Source organism: Nothobranchius furzeri, chromosome 17 (genome assembly GCF_043380555.1).
Source record: "Nothobranchius furzeri strain GRZ-AD chromosome 17, NfurGRZ-RIMD1, whole genome shotgun sequence".
NCBI lineage: Eukaryota > Metazoa > Chordata > Actinopteri > Cyprinodontiformes > Nothobranchiidae > Nothobranchius > Nothobranchius furzeri.
In genome coordinates, this window is record NC_091757.1 from 57,644,472 (window position 1) to 57,659,929 (window position 15,458).

The 15,458-nt window shown below is 41.1% G+C and overlaps 1 protein-coding gene across 5 annotated transcripts in view; it reads right to left on the minus strand.

The window, feature by feature from the left end:
* LOC129153230 (histone-lysine N-methyltransferase set-1-like) overlaps positions 1–15,458 on the minus strand; it is a 44,423-nt gene that overhangs the window by 10,085 nt on the left and 18,880 nt on the right. For 3 of the 5 annotated variants that reach the window (XM_070546252.1, XM_070546249.1, XM_070546250.1), the window contains 5 exons: positions 13,181–13,220; positions 12,981–13,088; positions 10,705–10,815; positions 461–7,598; positions 309–380 (listed from right to left, as the gene is read on the minus strand). In XM_070546252.1, the coding sequence (XP_070402353.1) occupies positions 7,510–7,598; positions 10,705–10,815; positions 12,981–13,088; positions 13,181–13,220 (348 nt within the window). In that variant the 3' untranslated portion in view covers positions 309–380; positions 461–7,509. The remainder of the gene's footprint in view (positions 1–308; positions 381–460; positions 7,599–10,704; positions 10,816–12,980; positions 13,089–13,180; positions 13,221–15,458) is intronic. The other 2 variants (XM_070546253.1, XM_070546251.1) reach the window with 1 other exon arrangement.

The following is a 15,458-nucleotide window of genomic DNA, read 5'->3' on the forward strand; positions in this document are numbered from 1 at the left end:
TAAGAAAAGAATAACCACTCGGGCAGAGTTCAATCAGAGCAGAATAATCAGACGTTTGCTGCCAAACTTCAGTCAGAAATAGAAAATCCAGGTTTTTAGAGAGAATTAAATCATTGAGCAGGAAGGTCTTATTGTTAACAGAGCGGGTATTTAATAGAGCCATGCTGAGTGAGGAGGAGGAATCAGAAACTACAGAAACAGCTGGAGTTAGTGGACGTAAATTAGCAGGGTTAGATCCACGGTGTTTATAAAAACCACTTATGGAGGGAACAGGAGGAGAAACCACTGAGGAATGAGGATAAACCGACCTTAAAAAACTTGGACAGATGAACCGCGCCGCAATGCGGCCTGGCGGGAATGCGGAAGTGGCGCTCAGGTCACTAAACAAAGGACAAGAAGCATGAAGATTGTGCAGATGTTTACTAGATAAACCACGCTTTAAGAGAAATCTTATTCTCACCTGGATTCCTGCTCGTTTATCTGTTTTCCTCCGACGTTTTCCCGGGACCGGACAAACATAGCCGGAGGTGCACAGCTCGGGATCATCGTTTGGCTCCGGGCCAGTGCGCCACTCAGGTAAACAAACAGGATGGTACGTCCTCGGTGCATCTTGGGCGATCGTGAACGAACGGAAGGACAGAAGAGTCTGGCGATCATAGGAGATGGTAGCAGGGACACTACTGAAGAGGTTCGCAGACAGGAGCAATGTGGAAAAGAGGAGTTTAGTGGAGAAAAGTTTGAAAAAGTGGCCGGTGACTGCGGCTAAGCCAAGCACAGGCGCCATCTTGTTGCCGACCCAACGCTAAACCCCAAACCTAAACCCCAACCCTAAAATCACAGAAATCCAAACTAATAATAAAGCGCTCAAACATGAAGCTTATTTAAAAAGTAAAAAAAATAAGACATTGACTTGATTCTAAGTTGGATCGATAATTATACGGACACAATGGCCGCTGCAGACTTACCTGCAGCTCTGCATGTCTCGCACTCCAGCAGCCATCCTGATGTTGCCCAGTTTGACAGAATTAACTTGAGATTTTGAGAAACAAAAGTCTTCATCCATTTTCATTTGTCTTCTTACATTTCATTAAAGTACGTTACCTTATTTTTTTTCTAGTAATTGAATAATTACTGGTGGAGTAAAGTTTGTTTTCTTAGACCTTTAGTCTTTTTGAGCTTTCTTGGACAAATCGCCCTCCTTTGTCTAGCTCAGACCGGATTTCACACTTTGACCTGTAACACTTCCTTATTCAGATGTGGAAATGTCTTAAAATGAACAATGATGAGGGCTTGTCTTCCTGTAGAGTCAAACAAATGTCTAAAATGTGTGGCTTCTTTATTTTTCTTGTCTACAAAAACAACAGTCATCTTGGACTGAACTTTAATAGAAAAGCAAATCATTTCTGAAACGTCTGGCAGCTGCTTCTACACCTTTGAGTGTGGCCAGTTTATTTACTGTGACTTTCTGTCCCTTTTATCATCGCCTTTAGAAATATTTTTGTTGTATTTGTGGGTTTTGGGAACTTAAACCTGAAACCAAATCTGAAAACATATTACTTTTTACAGAGTTAAACATTTAATTTCAGTGATTATTTATTGAATAACACTTCAAGACAATCTGATTTATTTTAGCAGTCAAGTTCCCGCCTGTGTTTGATTGGAAAACATTTTGTTGTTCCTCGCTTGGTTCAGTGGTTTTCTTCATCCTCCTGTGCTCGGTCTCTTGTAGGCACAGGAAGTAACGGAGGAACTGTTTATGAACACGCATGGATACAGAACAGATACCACCTGATCAAATAACTGGAGAAGAGAGATCGTGTAAATATCTGTCAGTGCAGGATAAACGTGTTCAGCTTCATTCATGCATCACTAGTTTATCTGCCTGTTCCTTATAATCGTATCCAGGCACAGAACAGCGCACTTCTGAGATTTTTTTTAGTTCTTACATAAGAAGAAAGATGATGCTGTTGAGTTTTTCTGTGAATTTCCTTTAGGATCATCAGATTTTTCAGAGAATTTTGCTTCCAGGCTCTTGACTGCTTTATGGGGTGGTGTGATCTGGAAAAAAGTTGATGATCAACATTTCCACAGGTTTAGCCGACGAGCAATCACGGAAGTCGTCAAGGATTGTCCTATAAAACAAATACCAGGAAATACTGACCTAGAACTGTTTGTTTGGAGTTTACTGCCCTTCTTGTATGTGAAGATTCACAGAAAAGAACACCAACGCAGCCACCATGTTTCTCTTTCTAACCTCCACAGATGTGAACTCATGGGTCATCTATCACACGGAAAATGTGTGTAAAGCGTAAAATCAACGCTTATAATGTAGCTTTAAATAAAGCTCTGCAGCAGCCGTGTCCAAACCTTTCAAAGCTTGGGCCAAAATGTCAAGTTAACACCAGGGCCACAAAAACATGATTTCTTTTTTATTTCATAACACAAAAAATATTCTACATAGAAATTTTTTCCCATGTATACTCACATGTACGCATATTAGTAAAAAATCAGAAAGTAACATCAACAACTTGCTAGAGATTTCATCACTCTAGAATTAATTTGGGGACCACAGAAGGCCACAAGTGCTCCCCGCACTTCACTTAGGATATGCCCGCTCTACATGAAGAGCACATTTTCTTTCTCTGCTCTGACTGATTATCTATACAAAATAATTCAATTAGGCTTATTCTAAAGACGTAATCAACAGAGGATGAATAGTTTCTAAAAGTGGATTATTAGATCAATCAAATTTGAATTTTTTCCAGTGATCTAATGAAATCTAATGAGTTGTTAGACAAAAACATACAATATTCTTTGTCTTTCATATTTTAAATGACCTTTACCTTCAGTGCGTAAAACAACATGACTAACCCTCAGTAAAAGAGTTAATCTGTAAGTCTTGTAGATGAAGAACACGTCTGTCTGCAACTCACTGACATGAACTCTCATCCAGTCGAGTATAAATATAACAACTCAGTGACTATTTAAAACAGAAGCATGTCCATTCCTGCCATATAGCCCATCTATTCCTGCTTCCCCAAAGCATTTCCCACCTCCTCTCGTTTGACCAACCAGAGTAGCTTTAAGGTGTGAAAATAACACTCTCGTGTAAATACTCAAAGGAAATAAGAACACAGCACTATTCTTGGGTAAAGTTATTGTCATAAACTTTAAATAACTATTCTACAAAATACTAATTTTGAATTGTAATAAATTCTGAATTTGTCTAAATGGGAAAAAGCAAAGAACATCTAAGTTCTGACCTGAAACAATAGCTGCCACAACAACAACTTGTGACCTTTGATGAAGTTTTGTACCAGAGAAGAAAATTCACTTAAAGGATCAAGAAGCCTAAAACAGACGCTTGCTGTAATCATTAAATTGCCAATTAAGAAATCTGAATGTTTATTTATATTTTTTATTTTCTATCAGGATAAACTCAGAGGTTTCGGCCTTTCCAAGAGAGACATTCTTTATACATTCAGAGTCCAGATTCTTTATTTTCAGGGGACTTTGCAAGCAGCCCAAAGAACCCAGAGAAGAGGTGATTGGTGGCAAATACCTTTGATTTTAGACTAGAAAACGGTAACATGAGGAAAACAAGCTTTAAATCACCTAAATTCTACAGTGTAAAAAGCTGGTTGCAGCTGAGTGAGAGCCAGGTTGGTAGTTGAAATCATAATAGATGAGATTTTTTAAAAAGAAACCTGAGGTGGAAATGTAATTGTCAGCATTAGTCTTAGATCTGACCCCTGAGGAACACCGTTAATAAGGGAAACGCTAGAGAACTTGTGTCCTCCTCCAGACTTCGTTCACTTTGAGTGACGTTGTCACGTTATGGAGATGTTTTGGACCCAAAATGCAGATACCCAGGATGGCACAAGTTGAAATAAAGAAAATCCTTTTATTGTAGGACGAGTCAAAAATAAAAAGAATAAATCCAAAGCCAGGGAGCCAAAATCCAAAAATACCAGAGGAACGGGCAGACTGACAGAATAAATCACACTGATAAACAACAATGGACTGACACCAAATAGAGACAAGGCAGGGCTTAAATACACAGGGAGGAGTAATTAGGGAAACAGGAAGCAGGTGTGTGGAGTGAGGGCTGGAGGGAAGGCAGGTGACAACAATTATCTAAATGGGGAAACAGAACCAGAGGAGGGCAGATACCAAAACTATAAAACACAAAACTAAACCTAAAGACTGAGGGAAGGACTCACACACACACACACACACACACACACACACACACACACACACACACACACACACACACACACACACACACACACACACACACTAACACACACATACACACACACTAACACACACATACACTGAACTGGGGCATGTTCAGATGTCATAAAATAGCTCAGGGCACAATCAGGACAAAATTAAATAAGAAACAAGATGATCACTAAAAGAACTCCTGATTCCCAGTATAAAAAGACCAATATACTTATAGCTCATAGTTTATAACCCAAGGGCTATAGAGCTTGGTTTAACTCATTTAAGTCTAACCAGTACAGACCCACATACCAATATCTTGCAAATACTGACAACAAGAATTATACAGTGGCATTTATAACAAATACATGCAAATAAATTGATGTTCATAAAATGTTGCATAACATTTATTGAGTCGTGTCAAGGTGCTGTAAGAGCGTGCACTAGCACCGTGTCCTCAGAGAGATTAGTTATTAGTTATCAGCGTGAGGAACTTATTTCTACCTTATTTATAAACTATTTATTTACAAGTCCATCAGTTAATGTAATAATTGTCCCAACCACAGCTGCACCCCCAACCCGGTTTCACAGCAATCATGGGCAAGCTGTACGTGTTTTTAGCACGTACGCATTTAGCTGTTTTTAGCAACTCGGGAGTCCGCAGGTGCGGTGTGTGTCACTCACTCTGGTTACTCCAACAGGGAGCCGGCTCCGAGAGCTGTTTCTTTAGCGACTGACACATCACTACATCATTCCCTTTCCTAATGTCCTGAAGAACGGTCCGGAGCGCAGGCGGAGCGTTTAGCTAACCTGCAGGAAATGTCGACGACAGTTATCCAGAAAGTAGCTAAGGGTGTTCGCTAGATATTTTTACAATTTAAAAAGTCAAGAAGGGGGTCTGAAAAGCTGCTAGAAATAGCATCAAAGTCACTAAGTTGGCAACAATGGAGCGCTTCATTTGCAACTCAGGGCAGCGCAAGTGGGAGGAGCAAATAATCGGCTTGTTTTGTTTTTATAATCGTTCAAAACTCAGATCGTAATTGGGATTAAAATTCGATTAATTGAGCAGCCCTACACCAGTCTCCGTCTCACTTCACCTTAGTTACACCATACATTTAGTGTTTAAAGTTAGTCTAGTTAGTAATAAATCTTTAAACTTTTAAAACTTGAATCTATTTCTTTTGTCTCTGAGTGAATACGAAGTGGTTACATAATCCCTGCAATAAAAAGTTCCAATCTTCTGTTTTAAGTTATCCGAAGGTCCATAAGATTGATTTCATAGTTTCTATGGAATCTCATATTTTATGGTTCATTAAATAATATGTAAATGTAATCGTTACACCTGCTTTTAAATATAAACAATATGACCTACACTTGTACAGCACCTCTCAGAGAAAGGACTCCAAAGCGCTTTACACTACAGTGTATCATTCATCCATTCACACACACATTCACACACTGATGGTGATGAGCTACGATGTAGCCACAGCTGCCCTGGGGCACACTGACAGGCGAGGCTGCCGAGTACAGGTGCCACCGGTCCCTCCGACCACCACCAGCAGGCAAGGTGGTTAAGTGTCTTGTCCGGGGACACAACAGCAGAATTCTCTGTCCGGAGCCGGGATCGAACCTGCAACCTTCCAATTACTGGACAACCCGCTCAACCTGTTGAGCTACTGCTGCCAATAAGGTAACTGGACCAGCTGATTCTTGACACCCAAGAACCCAGGGCTTTGTGTAACTCTGGGACAGTAAAAAGTACAAAGTATAAAGGCCAATTTAATAAAACATGATCATTTAACAACGCAGACAGAGCAGCTGATTGAATTAAAAGATGGCCATTGACTGAATCAAACAGGGAGCCAGAAGCTATTAAGTGTTCAATGAAATAATCGAGCATTCGGATCTTGTCAGAAATCTTCAGTGTTTCCTTGAGAATACATGATAGCAACTCCACAGCTGTATTAGTGAAGATGGACTTGATCTTCTTCCTGAATTTTACTGGGCTAACTTCTCAGAAGTTTTTTTGAGGAACTGGTTGGGTTTTGCTCTTGTAAAGCAATTGCTGGATTAATTTGACCCCTTTATCTTTTAAATGGAGCATGTTTAAAAAGTGTGGAAGTTTCACTTCTGATAGCAGAGGCTGTGTGGCTACTTTTCTTATTTACATCATCATCATCATCGTCATCATCACGTGTAACCACAAAAATGTCATTTCCTTGTGGCATTTAGACACTAGAGAACTCTCCTTGTTACAGAACCACACGCATTATTGCACAAATCTTTAGACCTCATGGTATTAATTTACTGCATGTTGCTGTATAAGGGTCACAGGGAGCTGGTGCTTATCCCCAGCAGTCATGCAGCAGAGAAAAGGGACACCCTGGATCACATTAATTATTATAAAAAATACAGTTCTGCAGAATAACTGCAAACTTAATGCTGCAGATGTGTCATAACAAGAATTTAGTTTGCAAAAATAAGATTTTAGACACAGTACCAAAAAGCAACATTGCACTGATATTTATTAACTTTCTGTGTGTTTTTATTTATGCACATTTTATAGATTATTTACTTCTTCAAACTATAGATGTCAGGAAAAGGTAATGAGAGATTTCTGTTTGTTAACTTTAGTTTAAACTAGCTTCCTCTACTTATAAAGTTCACCATGATTGTTTATGTTGCTCTTACCCAGAGCTTCACAAAGCTAACGGCTAATGTGAAATGTTGAGCCGATCCTAAAAAAACTCCAGACAACTGCTGTCGCAAAGAAAAGTGATTGTTGTTGACTGGATGTAGTCACATGGCGTTCCCTTCAGGGCCCATGAATTAATTAATTAGCCTAAGTTCAGGTCCCTGGACACTCCTGCTGCTCAGACATCGAGGGAAGCACTGTTGGCACACAGGGGCTGTTGTTTCCTCTTGTTCAGTCCTGATTATCCCTATTTATAGCGACAAACTAACTTGGTAAACAGTTTCAATGAAGCCAGTGAACTGTTTAATTCGTGGTTTGAGTTTGGTCTGCCAACAACTCAGCCAGCTTGAATGTAGACAGACCTTTCAAGGCGCTTTTGGAATAGTTTTGTCTGCCTTATGCACGAGATCTTGCTTTTAACACATCAGTTTAACAAAATCCTTCAGTATTGAAGCTATTTTTATGCTTTAAAAATGTTCCTTGGGTAACAAAATCTCCATTACATTTTCACTAAGCTTATGATGTGCTTAGACCAAACGGGCTGTGATGTTGGATCTGATGACGCCTGTGAATGACTCCGTTTGTTAGCGTTGCTGCGGACCTCCTCCTCTTCCTCGTGCATTCACAGGACAGCTCTGAGGTGACAGCACGGCCTCTCGGCTGCAACACCAATCTGCAAATGTGTTGAACATCAGGATTAGGATTTCATTAAGCTATCCAGGTGGCTTTGCTCCTCCTAATGAAGTGTTTTAACAACACACATCACAGTCACTCTGAAATAACACAGGTGTCAGCTTATCTTTTTCCACCCCTATTCTGGTACACTGATGACCTGAGTCATTAGTTTCTGTTGCGATGTGGCACAAATGTTAATATTACACCTTATCTTAGGTCTTTACCCATCTGTCTGAGCATTTTATTAATAGTTTTTATAACATCAGAGGACATTTTTCTTTAATATGTTATCCTTTTTTGGGGGGGGGGGGGGGTATCTAAGAACTTATTTCTCATCCGACCGCTTGAGAGGAAACACCCGAAACTTTGTGTACTCACACTTCACGTACCACACCTTTCTTTCCTCTTAAGAAGGATTTCCTTCTCAAGCATCCTGACTTGTAAATATTGAAACGTGACCTGTGTGCCATTGATCATTGTCTGTAAACAGCTTCTCTAAGTGGCTGCACAAAGATGGCCTGACTCACTTGGGTCGGCCCCTTTTGGAAAAGCGTAAACACGAGGATGTAGGCAAGCAAATCATCTGTCCTGTTTACACGCACACTTCAGCCATTGTTTTGGCTGGCGGCGGTCAGATGTACCCATTAATGCTCTGGTACATTTACAAAACACCAGTCCAACATTTCAATTAATTTTCTCTTTGTTTATTTTTAGTTATCTTTTCCCAAAAATGGTAGAATTGAAGGACATTCCCTATTTGTTGTTTATCAGATTTGATGTTTACTTATTAGAAATGTGCACAGTGATTTAAACAAAAGGAGAGAACCATATTAATGTTCCTCCAGAGACTTTCTACTTCCCACCAACAAGATTGGTACAATTGAGGGAAACCAGTGAGATACACGGGAAATGTTTTTGTTTATAGTAAAATGATTTTAATAAAGAATGAGATCTGTTGATGAATTAATTAATATGATCAACTGCTGAATCAATTTGTGATCAAACTTGTAAATGATGTTTAATGGAGATGATGTGATAACGAATAATACACCACATAGTGTTAAACACACAGCAGGCAAGAGCAGAGCTTCTCAAGGGCAAAGACGTCACGATCTGGGAATGCCCCGGGAAGGGGGGTCGTTCTACAAAACTACTGACAAGCGAGCTGAGAGTCAGTTCGTTGAGACTTCACAGGGCCCGTGAATTCCTCTTCGACAACATCAGAACTTTGGCACGCTGCCAGGTTCTGGACACTTGCAAGCAAGCTGAAAACACCAACTGAGTTCCACCATCAAACGTGGAACGGTTTGCTTAAACTTGAGCCAATCAGAGACTGATTTTGACCAGTGGACTTTAACCTCAAAGCCTCACGGATTGGGAGACCAGCTGGGAGCGACCGTGTTCCTCCATCGACCGGGGTCCGTCCAAGACACCCCCCAGGTGATTTAGGGCACTCATGATCACTTCTTGTTCCAAAGCGACACAGTAGACTAACCCAAAACATCATTTCTGTTTCAGACAGATGAACTAAGCCCTCAGCTAAGCTCTGCTCTCATGCACATTTTAGCTCATTAAACATCAGGGAATTGTTAACTGTGTGAGATTTTAAATTGTGATTTATAAATTAAATTCTTTTAAAATTGTTGAAGGTTGATCTTTATTCAAGCGAGTCTAAATACCTGAGAATAAAAAGTTCTTTAGGTCTTCTGAGAAAAATAAGCGTTGTCCGAATTAATATTCAATCAATATTAATCATTTCCAAAGGTTGTTAAAATAACATTCCTTATTTCACGTAAAGGGAGCATTCTCCACTTTAACACGCTCAATTTTTCTGCATTGGTGCTTTAGGCTGCAAAGGCTGTCATTAAATGATAATGATAAATGACCCGCGCTTGTATAGCACCTCTCAGAGTAAGGACTCCAATGCGCTTTACACTACAGTGTATCATTCATCCATTCACACACACATTCACACACTGATGGTGATGAGCTATGATGTAGCCACAGCTGCCCTGGGGCGCACTGACAGAGGCGAGGCTGCCGAGCACAGGCGCCACCGGTCCCTCTGACCTCCACCAGCAGGCAAGGTGGGTTAAGTGTCTTGCCCAAGGACACAACAGCAGCATTCTCTGTCCGGAGCCGGGATCGAACCTGCAACCTTCCGATTACTGGACAACCCGCTCTACCTGTTGAGCTACTGCTGCCCCCAGGAAGTAGGGTTCACTGCAGGAACTGATCTGGTTCTGACAGGACAGATGTTGTCCAGAATGGAAATGCAGTGCTTGTTAAACTGAGAAGTTAAGGAATCTGGGTCGTTATCAGAAGAACAGGGTGGATCAATAGCAGCAGAAAATTTGCTAGCTGTGCTCTCATTAAGAAAACGAGAACTAACCAGAAGGTGAGCAGGAGGTGGGGAAACTGACAAGTTAAAGATAACGCAATGGGGATCTGAAATATGAACATCCTCAGGACAAACACTACCAGCATGTAGACCCAAAGTAAAAACAAGGTCTAGAGTGTGTCCCTTGGTGTGTGTGGGGCCAGCAACATGCTGGGTAAAGCTGAAGGAGTCAGGAGGCTGGACAAGGTAATGAGAAAGTGGTCTGAGGCATCATCGTAGATGTAGGGCTGGGCAATAAATCGAAAATGTATCACTATCGAAATTTCTGCCTCTTATCGAGATAATTTTTCCCATGTCAATAAATTTGATTAAAAAAAAAAGGTGTGTAAGTTGGCAATGTTCATGTCCCTTTAAGAAGCTGTACCACCTTGAGTCACATAAAAATGTGATTCAACGTAATACATGTGACAGCCCCATCTAGTGAACAACTTTTGTTTCTGCACATACCTGTAGTTATCGTCCATTTATCGTTATTGAGGTTCAAATCCTCAATATACCGTGATATTGATTTTAGGCCATATTGCCCAGCCCTACGTGGATGTTAACATCACCAACAATAACCAGTCTGGACAGCTTCAAGGTGGAGGATAGAAAGACACTAAACTCCTTAAGAAAAGAACTGTTTGGACCAGGAGGACGATAAACCATGGCACAGTAAAACGGGTCCTTATGCCCCAGAGTGCAAGAGAGTGCAAGCCCTTACCTCTCTTTTTTGCAGAGACAGTCTGGTTTTGGACTTGTGGCGTGGAGGTACATTCTTGCAGGGATGACATGCTGACCTCATGTTCTGACCCCTCTTCTGGCATACTGACATCTGGATCAAGAAATAACTTTATTAAAGTATACAATACACAAAATATGTAATAGCCGTCAGTATAGTGGTTGTTATTTTATAAAATAAGTATATGGAATTTGTGTCTCTTAAAGGGAGAGACGGAATTTCATTCTGTCTCCTATTCTAAATCATTTTCAAGTGACTAGTGAAGTAAAAATATTAATTGTCATGTTAGCCCAGGGATGGCCAACTTCACTCTTTAGGGACCCACATCCTACAGGTCTGAGATGTTTCCCTGCTTCAACACGCCTGATTCAAGTTAAATAGATCAAACAGCTTGTTGCCAAGCTCTGCACAATGAATCAGGTGTGTTGCAGCAGGGAAACATCTAAGACTTGCAGGATTGTGGTCCTCAAGCAATACATTTCCTCATATAGTGTACAGACGAAAGACTGTCCTACGCAGCCCACTAGTGCGAAAGTAGCTGTACGCCTCAAAGATTGGATGTTGGACAACATAAAATGAACTGATTTCTTAGGTGTGTTCTTACTGTGTCGTGGTTCTAATTCCATGCTTTCGTTCTTTTTTAAACACAGAAACTGTTTTGTTTACCTACAGTTTCACCGACGGCAGCCGTCGGCGAAACTGTAGCTACAAAACAGGTAAACAAAACTGTTTCTGTGTTTAAAAAAGAACGAAAGCATGGAATATGAACTGATTTCACCAGACAGCGACCGTTGTTACTGACATTACAAGTAGCGTTATAGTTAAGGTTAGTGTGCACTTACCTACTGTTTATAGGTTGCTCCAATCTCAGGGCACAGACTTCATGGAGAGATTGCATGGCTATTAAGACATTTTTTCTCCTCAATTCTGCACGAGTACACAGTTACAGCGAGTGGAGAACAAGTACATAGTTGAAGAGGAAAAATGTCAAGATGAAGCTGAGCGAGTTTAGTTCATGTCATCTAACCCGATGGCATACAGTATGCGTTTAAGCCAGTGATGAGGAGGAGGGGCGCAGCGGCTACGGACAAAGATGACAGTGAGGAGAGGGTTGGCAACCCTTTGTAGTGCAAATGCGGTCACTGCTCAGCCGTGGAGCAACAACCGTGGAGTCCGTTTGCTGCCATGAAGGAGACTTGGATAATGATAGGTATTTTTAAAATGCTCCTCTTTTTAAGTAATAAAATAATAAACTTGTGGATTAAAGGGTTTTTTCTTATCCTCAGTTGTTTTCAGTTAAAGGGCCTTTTTGTCCTCTTCACTTGGTCTTACAGGATGGTTACATTGGAGGTTGCAAGAGTGAGTGGTAACTCGTAGCTTTGGAAACTGAATTCCTGGCTGTCAGTCATAAATTAAGTAGCCAGCAGGTTTTGGCTTTCAACAAAAACTCTGTGACTTGAGAAATCCCCGCCTTAGACATGCGGTGGTTGGCCAAACCTCCTGACAGAGATTTACGGGTCTTTGTTTGGAAGACTGTGGGTGGAATAAAACCATTTGGAGTGCAGAGGACTGACCGAGAGCTGAGGTGTCGAGAGGCCTGGAACAGGCTTCTGGCGTGTTGGCTCTCCGCTGCTTGTTCTGACAGTGTAAAACCCTCTTTTCCTTCTATTATTAATGTTTGTCACGTGTGTCTTAATGTACTGTACGTGCATATAAATATATGTGAGTCCTTTCTTGTAATAAAATCCTTCTTTGAATCTATTTTTGTCCGTCTCTCTCACCCATGTATGAGGTAAACGTGATTTAAATTGTTCTAAATAAAACTAATCTTTTAATCTCCCCCTTGTGCAATCACAATTATTCAGCAGATAAATGTGCTCAGGGAATTGTCCTGCGTCACTTTATCGTGGACCTACCAGATGTTCTATAATGAGAGAGGTGTTTTGTAGCTATGCTATCCCTGCGTGAAGTCCACGCAGAGAGATTGAAGCAACCTATAAGCAGCAGGTGGATGCACGCTAACCTAAAAGTTAAAGCTGCTTGTAATGTAAGGCAGTACTAACCCAATGTTCAGTTTTAAAACTGGGGTTGTGTTTGACTGTGTTGATTGTGCAGCCTCTGCATCAGACAGGTCTCCTGACAGAGTTGCAGGAGGAGGAGGTGGTTGGGACAAAGGAGGGAGATGGGGTTGTTGATGCTAATTTTTGTCATGCACTGTGTGAAAATGCACCAAAGGTAAGAACTGCATTGAAGCTCACCTGTTGCAGACACTCTTTGGTTTTGACTTTCTGATATGGAGGTACATTCTTGCCTGGATGACATGCTGACCTCATCGTCTGACCCCTTGTCACCTAGCACACAGACATCTGGACGTAAATAATTACTTGTAAGAATAAAATACACAAAACAGGTAAAACAGATAATTTAGCATCAATTTAAGAACATTGCATACACATACCTTCAATGTCCTCTGCTAAAGGTCCCTCCATGTGAATGGTCTAAAAAGATAGTTGAACAAATATTGGAAAGCTGAACTTGTGGGCAATCTGCAAAAGTATACAACTATAGAATTATTCTCTTATCCGGTCATCATTACTCTTAGGGCAGGAATTTAACTTTTTCATCCACCAGATTCAAAATTTTACTGGCCACTCAATGTTCTTAATGCCGCCTTTACAAGAAAGGATAACCACAGGTTGACTTGCAATAGTGGATATTTCATCAAGGGAAGGAAAAAGCATTTGGGCACAAAATCCTCGATAACTTTAAGTAAATGACGTGTTTTCACCAGCTCCAGAATAGTGAATTTCAACGCAGCAGCAGCGGTGATGTTCGCACATCCTTTCCTAATAATACCGCCTATCATGTTAACGTCATTAGCTTTATATATACACCCCCACACTAGCAGGCTCCAGCGACTAAAGTCTACGCTGTGGTGAGATTTTTTCCCACTCTGTTGAAGAACAAGAAGAAAATATCATTTCTATAGCGCCTCTCAAGATAAAAATCATGAGGCGCTTCACAAAAACAAAAACAAAAAATATAAAAAAATTGTAAAAATATAAAAAAGCACTTAGAAAATGTTTTAAAATATATTTAAAATAAGCAAGAATAGGCAATTGCGACTTAAAAGAAAAAATGTTAAGAAAGAGAGAGTGTGACTAGGAAAGAGGGAAACCAGTGGATCCTGAGGAAGGTGGAATAGGTGGGGAGAGCCGAATAAAGAGAGAGTGGTGAAGAAGGTCATACAAAAGCCAGCTTGAACAAGTGAGTCTTCAACTGCTTTTTGAAGGAGACCACTGAGTCCACTGATCTCAGGCTCAGGGGGAGAGAGGTCCAGAGTCTGGGGGCCACAGCAGCAAATGATCTGTCAAAGCTACAGCAATACTGCACCGAACAAGAAGATGGCTCTGCCTTCACAGGAAGCATAAAGGAGAATAGTTTGGAAAGATTTTTCCAACCAATACAGGTACAACTACTTATTTATCATAGATACACCGACAGTTATGATGCAGGAAGCCATGTGCTATTAGTTGTTTGCCACCACGCGTCCAGTGAAGAGCACAGCGAAGAAGACGTGCTGCTGCCTAGACTCTCCCGGTGTGAAAAGGACCGCTTTGAAGTTTGCGAGTAAACCGTTTCGCTGTCGTTTTGTGCCACTGATGCTTCCAGTGTGAAACTGGGGACAAGTTTTCTGGCGGCAGCATAGGCGTATCACTGCCCCAAATGATCAGTTGCATAACACATTTGAATGCGCTGTACTGCCAACATTACCTGCCAGGTGTGTGGCTTGATGATTGTGACCCCCCAATAAGCCATTTCGGTACTGCGTTGTGCGCAATGCATTCTGGTGTTTTGGACCCTAAACTGACAGAAGCGAACATACATATAGATAGGGAAAGCGGCAAAATTTATGATTTGAACAGTGGAAAGTTGTTGAACTGAAAACATATTCGCCTTAGAGGGCTGCCTGAGAAAGAACTAAGTGCACTAGCGTATGCAGCTACAGTGCAGAAACTACTAATTGTTTTGACGAAATAAGTGGCGTAGTTAAGGCTGATTATACCAGCTTTTGACATTTCATGGAGTGACAATCCCAGACCCACAAACGCTATTAGAAAGACTGGGAAGGAAAAATGTTGGCATGTAGAAGCGACCTCAGCTACTTTTCATCCCAGAGCTCATGCATTCAAGATGTGCTGTATCATAATATCGCAGGTATTTTCTTGCTTGTGAAATGTCTGTGTTATGGGTAGCAGTTAGCACCTAGCCTATGAGCTTTTGCCATGCTTTTAAATTCTTACAATTTGTATTCATGTATGGGTTTTTTACTTCTTAAAACCTGTAAGAGCCCGGATAAGGCTGAGATGCCCTGGCCGCCCACTGAATGGGACAAGCATGTATGCCCCCATCCTAACGGGAATGCATCCGTGAAAACAGAAACATGTGACATTGCACGACCAAGAGAGACCCCAAGCATCAAGATGTCGGGGTTCCCCCAGTGCTCCAGATCTCGTTTTACTGAGAGGAATGGGCAGCATATGTTGTTTGTGATGCAGCAGGTTTATCTTGAGATATCTGAACCAGCATTGGATGCGTGTCATATGTTGCAAACCAAGAGGAACTGCTATATGGCCTGCAGCCATCAAGCCAAGCAGCTTCATCACTGTAAGAGCTGTCACAGTGTGGCGAGGTTGCATGTGGCTGATTACGTGTGTTGAGACTGGGAGAGGTAG